The sequence below is a fragment of the Neophocaena asiaeorientalis genome, unplaced genomic scaffold, assembly GCF_003031525.2.
Source record: "Neophocaena asiaeorientalis asiaeorientalis breed wild unplaced genomic scaffold, Neophocaena_asiaeorientalis_V1.1 scaffold1605, whole genome shotgun sequence".
In the NCBI taxonomy this organism is placed as follows: Eukaryota; Metazoa; Chordata; class Mammalia; order Artiodactyla; family Phocoenidae; genus Neophocaena; species Neophocaena asiaeorientalis.
Window position 1 is genome coordinate 194,545 of NW_020175227.1, and position 6,080 is coordinate 200,624.

At 44.3% G+C, this 6,080-nt stretch overlaps 1 protein-coding gene across 1 annotated transcript in view; it reads left to right on the forward strand.

Annotated features, from left to right (window-relative positions):
- Positions 1-6,080, forward strand: part of LOC112413460 (apoptosis-stimulating of p53 protein 2-like) — a gene marked incomplete at its 3' end in the record, with an annotated part of 34,774 nt that overhangs the window by 27,094 nt on the left and 1,600 nt on the right. The window contains exon 3 of the mRNA XM_024765409.1: positions 3,281-3,394. Coding sequence (XP_024621177.1) covers positions 3,281-3,394 — 114 coding nt within the window. The remainder of the gene's footprint in view (positions 1-3,280; positions 3,395-6,080) is intronic.

The following is a 6,080-nucleotide window of genomic DNA, read 5'->3' on the forward strand; positions in this document are numbered from 1 at the left end:
ATTTATTTATGGCTGCGTTGGGTCTTCGTTGCTGCGCTCAGGCTTTCTCTAGTTGCGGTGAGCAGGGGCTGCTCTTCATTGCGGTGCGCAGACTTCTCACTGAGGTGGCTTCTCTTGTGGAGCATGCGCTCTAGGCACGTGGGCTTCAGTAGTTGTGGCACACAGGCTCAGTAGTTGTGGCGCGCAGGCTTAGTTGTGGTGCACAGTTGCTCCGTGACATGTGAGATCTTCCCGGACCAGGGCTCGAACCCGCGTCCCCTGCATTGGCAGGTGGATTCTTAACCACTGCGCCACCAGGGAAATCCCGTGAAATTTTTTTTTAATTAATTAATTATTTATTTGGTTGCGCCTGTCTTAGTTGCGGCAGGCGGGCTCCTTAGTTGTGGCTCGCCAGCTCCTTAGTTGTGCCATGTGAATTCTTAATTGCGGCATGCATGTGGGATCTAGTTCTCTGACCAGGGATTGAACCCGGGCCCCCTGCATTGGGAGTGCAGAGTCTTATCCACTGCACCACCAGGGAAGTCCCCCGCGAATTTTTTTTAAGTGTCTTATTGAACAGCTGTCTTTTTCCTTACTGATGTGAAATGTCACTTTGAATTCTTGTTATATCTTATATGAAGTTATGTTTCTATAAGCTTTAGTCAGTTACTTTTATTGTTTTCTTCTAGTTTTATGATAGGACCAAATAGTTTTAATTACTATAGTTTTATAGAAGGTTTGGTATTGTAAGGCAAGTGCTCATTTCATTGTTATCCTGTAGTATTCTCGTGTATTTTCTTTTTCAGATAGGTTTTAGAATTACCTTGAAATGTTCCCTAAAAAATTCTTTGGGGCTTTTGATTGCTTAACAGTGAATTCATAACTCATTTGAGGGTTGTCTGTATGGTGTGATTAAGATCAAGGTCTTAGGTATCAAAATCTTGTCTCTTTCATTTACTAGCTTTATAACTTCAGACAAGGTACTTAATCTCAGTAGTCCTCAAGTGTTTTCCCTGCATAATTGGGATAATAATTGAACCTATTGCATAGGATTGTGTGAGGATCCCAGGAGCTGACATTTGAAGGGGGTTTAGCATAGCCCCCGTTAGCATAGCACTTCATGTTAGCTCTCAGCAAGTAATAGCTGTTATGTTTTCAACTCCTTTTTTGCTGTAAATTGTTCAAGGTGCCCCATTTTAAAAATAGTACATTTGGACTTCCCTGGTGGCACAGTGGTTAAGAATCCGCCTGCCAGTCCAGGGAACACGGGTTTGAGCCCTGGTCTGGGAAGATCCCACATGCCATGGAGCAGCTAAGCCCATGCACCACAACTACTGAGCCGGCGCTCTACAGCCACAACTACTGAGCCCGTGTGCCACAGCTACTGAAGCCTGCGCGCCTAGAGCCTGTGCTCCGCAACAAGAGAAGCCACCGCAGTGAGAAGCCCGCACACTGCAATGAAGAGTAGCCCCCGCTTGCCACAACTAGAGAAAGCCCGCGTGCAGCCAAAAATAAATAAATGAATAAATAAAATTTAAAAAATAAAAATAAAAAATTTGTTGCTTCCACTTTGTTAGCTTCTCAAGTTTCCCATTTCCTTTAACTGACAGTCTTTCAAAATATGTAGCTTTTATTTGCCATCTCCATTTCCTTACTCCCCACTCATTTGTTTGCTAAGAGAACGTTTCTTGGATTCCTATAATGTACTGGGAACTGTGCTTGATTGTGAGGAATAGAGAGATGAAAGAAAGTGTCCTGCCTTCAAGTAAAAGCAGGAATCAGCAGACATGTATCATACATTGTGATGACTGCAGGAATAGGTGGATGTGCTCCATCTGCAGAAGGAGAAAAGGGTGCTGGGGACAGTTCTCAATGCTAGGAATGGCTTGTTCAAAGTCACATAGGCACGGATGCCAGGACAAGGGGATTGGTGTGGTCAGAGCATGGGGTGAATAGGCGGCTTTGAGACCTTTGAAGTGTGTTTCAGCGTTTGCTGGCCTAAGCCTGATTTTTTGTCGTCATAGGCCATCAGGACCTTAGCTCCTAGACCTTGTAAGACGGTCCAACCCAGCGTGGACTGGAAGTTACTTCCCTTCCTTTGAATTCCCTCTTTGCTTATGGAACCTGGGGATTTCACTTCTTTTGAAATAAAGTGTCTGTGTGTGTGTGTGTGTGTGTGTGTGTGTGTGTGGTTTTGGTTTTTTTGTGAGGAGGTGGAGGATCTGCTGAGAGTTTCTTTTGGGAGGGTGTCTACTCAGCTATGGGTGTTTCCTTTTGGGGGGTGGTCTTAGTTAGAATTTCCCCAGTTTAGAGGAGAGAGGGGTATCTGTGTCAACTCAGTTTGTCAAGAACCAGAGCTGTACTTTCTTGCAACCGAGCAGATTAAGTTCAGGGCTTAGTTCACAGAATTGGCTGCTGAACCCTTGGCTGCCCCATTCTCTGCCCGTGTTGTTTATTTAAGGTACTCAGATAGTGTCTTTGATTACTGACAAGTGCATTGAGTTTTCTTAGGCTGTTTCAACTTTCTTATATTAAAAATTATATCGATGTTACCAGAGTTCTTTCGTTTTAAACAGTTGCATCCTCAGACAGTATATTTGGTTTTTATATCCAGATCCCTTAAGATTGGAAGATTTTTTGAGGGGAGCTTAAGATATCTGGTTTCTCCTAAAGTTCCCATTTCTTAGGGTATTTAGCTATGCCCTTCTTTTTGTCTCTAGAAAAGTTCTGACAACTGGCAGTCTCACTGGAAGAAGGGCCAAAGAAGCATATTTTCAGGGCAGTAAAGAGGCTTTTGTTTGGAAATGCATGTGTCTGATTTTTTTTTAACGTAGTTTATAAAATTGTAATTTAAAAAAACAATAGACAGTAAGCTACACTATTTAGAAAGCTGTTTTTTAATGTTTCATTTGTATACTTAGAGAATCATAGAACCATTAGAGTTAGAAGGGACCTCAGAGACTGTCGTATGGAATAGATGACAGGAGCTTTGGAACCCGCAGAGCTTCCCAGCCTGCCTATGGCTAGTGAGGGGCCACTGAATTAGACTCCTGAGCTCCTGCTAGCGGCCGGGATCCAGTCCTCCCCCCAGTACTCCACCCACGTTTGACCCTGATTATATGGGTGGAAAGTTGGTGATGCTTCATTTTCTAAGGGTTCTTTAAAAAAAAAAGATGTAAAATAGTAACTTCTGCATTCATAATGCATAATTTGCATGAAGGATAGACAGTAAATGATATGTTCGTCTTTCTTTTTACCTGCAGATAACATGATTTGTACCTCATTTATTCGTTTCTTTTAGAACGTCCAGTTGCCGATAATGAGCGAATGTTTGATGTCCTGCAACGGTTTGGAAGTCAGAGGGGTGAAGTTCGGTTCTTCCTTCGCCATGAACGCCCCCCTGGCAGGGACATTGGTAGGTAGCATCCTATCAGTCATAACAAAGATCTGAAGTTTTATTTCATGCTCGGGTGTAGCACATGATCAGGAGCCAGGTAATTTGGGGGGTAAGTGAGAGGTAAGGAAGTGGGAACAGCGAGGATAGACAGCTCTTCTAAGCCCTGACTGGGGGGTGGGGAGAAAGGGGTGTGGTTCAGATTGTTCTGTTTTCTTGGAAGATGGGAAAAGTTTGGCAACAGTTTTTAATGTGGGCGGGAAGGAAGGAGTCAGTAGAGCAGCGGGTTGAAATACAAGAAGGAGGGAATGCTCGATGGGCAAGTCAGCCAGTGGGAGGTGGTGGGGGAAGGGTCTCTCTTCCATTATTTATTTATTTATTTTTAAAATTTATTTTTAATATCTTTATTGTAGTATAATTGCTCTGCAATGGTGTGTTAGTTTCTGCTTTATAACAAAGCGAATCAGCTATACATATACATATATCCCCATATCTCCTCCCTCTTGCGTCTCCCTCCCACCCTCCCTATCCCACCCCTCTAGGTGGTCACAAAGCACCGAGCTGATCTCCCTGTGCTATGCGGCTGCTTCCCACTAGCCCTCTGTTTTACATTTGGTAGTGTATATATGTCCATGCCAGTCTCTCACTTCATCCCAGCTTCCCCTTCCCTGCCCCCCGCTCCCCCTGCCCCTGCTGTGTCCTCAAGTCCGTTCTCTTAAGTCTGCGTCTTTATTCTCTCTTCCATTTTAACTGGGTGGGAGGGAAACTTTGCAGAGGCAGGTAAATGTGTGCTCCCTGTGGGAGCAGTGGGAGGGGCTTCTCATCTGAGACTATTTGTTTTCTCTGAGATAGGAGGCACAGCCGTGTGAAAGTGATGGTTGGAGCCATGGTGGAGAACAGGAGAGAGTGCTGCTGGGGGACCAGGGTCCCCTGGAGGCCAGTTGAGACTAGAGACCAGGAGACCATGGGTGATTTTTTTCCCCAGTGATGCTCTGCAGCCCAGAGGGTTATAAGAGGAGATGGTTGGATTCACCCAAGGTTGGGGTTTGGCCAGACCAGTTCAGTGGAGTCAGTGGGACAGGGAAGACGAGGATGTTGGTGAGATGACGTCTAAGCTGGGTGGGGGCACAGTGAAGGCAGGGGGGCTGCAGGGCAAGAGCAGACCAGTGCTAAGGAACTGCACGGCTCAGATTCATGCACAGGTGCAGTGAGAGGAAATTATGGTCAAAAAGTAGAAAGTCTGAATTTAAGATTTCAGGGGTAGAGCACCTCTAGGTGACGTGGTCCTGCACCGGGCCATGAAATGATCCTGAATTAGCGAGGAGGTAGGAGGCCACGGATCCTAGAGGTGAGCTTTTGGGTGGTAAGGTCATCCAGCATGAAGGCAGGACTTGGAGTGGGGAGAACAGGGGGGTCAGGTGGTCACATCTGTGGTGACTGAGGGTTGTGACCAGAGTTTATAGATGACAGTGAGGAGAGGGTAGAAGGTAATACATGAAGGTGGAGAAATAGTGGACTGAAAGCAGCCCTAGACATCAGGACACAGCCATCCCTGTGACCCTGGAGATCTCATAGGACATGGGACAAAAGGCAGTTTCAGGTCTGAGATCTGTGGGGAAACTTTGTTCTCAGTGGGAAACCACTGGTCAGAACAGGATTACTAGGTGTTTCTAAAAATGTTGGAACTTTTAAAATGGAAGGTTTGTGACTTCAGTATATGTATAATTCTTGGGAGTAAGAATGTCGGTAACAGAGGTTAATTATTAGATATCACAGAATCTCAGTTTTATTCCTTTAGTACAAATGTCCACATGGTACCCAGCAATTAGACATTCAGACCGTGGGGGACCCCAGAATTGACTTAGTCTGGCCTCTTACTCTACAGATGAGAAAGACTGATACTCAGGGGTTAAATGACTTGTCAGAGGCCACGTCCCTAGAGGCAGAGGCAGGAGTGGAACCTGAGTCACTTCAGCCAGGCTGGCTCCCAGGCCTTTCAGTGTCTCTGGTGTCTGTAATTTTATTTTAAATAAGCATGCATTTTTTTTTTTTTCCTAAAGCAGCCTTCTTTTTTGTGGTTTTAAGTTGGCATCTGCATCTTATTTTTATTTTGTCCTTTGTTTACATTACTGCATACATCTTCTTTTAGTAAATTAGATGAATTTTCCCCGTTGATCTACTAGTTCAAATATCTTTCTCTATCGTACCGGGTAAATTATTAAACAGCCTCTCAATAGTGCAGTACGCAGTTTCAGTGTGTCTGTAATGTGAGAAATATAATCTGAAGATAAAGACGCTGTTTTCACATTGTTGCAAAACACCAGTGCCACATAGTGTCCAAACTGGGATAAAACAGGATTGCTGTTCAGTGTCAGCCTTTGTGGTGTAGACTTCTAGATTACAGATTAGGAGACTGTTACTGTATTCTTTTTCCAGTTTAACTAGGACCTGTGACCCACAATGTATATGACATTAATTTTAAAACTCTTGCTTTTTACTCTGATTATGTAACTGAACATGCCAAGGAGAAACTGGCGGAGTGCTCTTTCTTTGAGGCAGCAAAGAAAGCAGTTATACCTAAGTGATAGATTTTTTTTTTCTTCTACGGAAATATTGTCACAGGTTACCTGAGCTGTTTTGTCAGAGAATTGAACAGTATTTAAAAGTAGGGCTTCCCTGGTGGTGCAGTGGTTGAGAGTCCACCTGC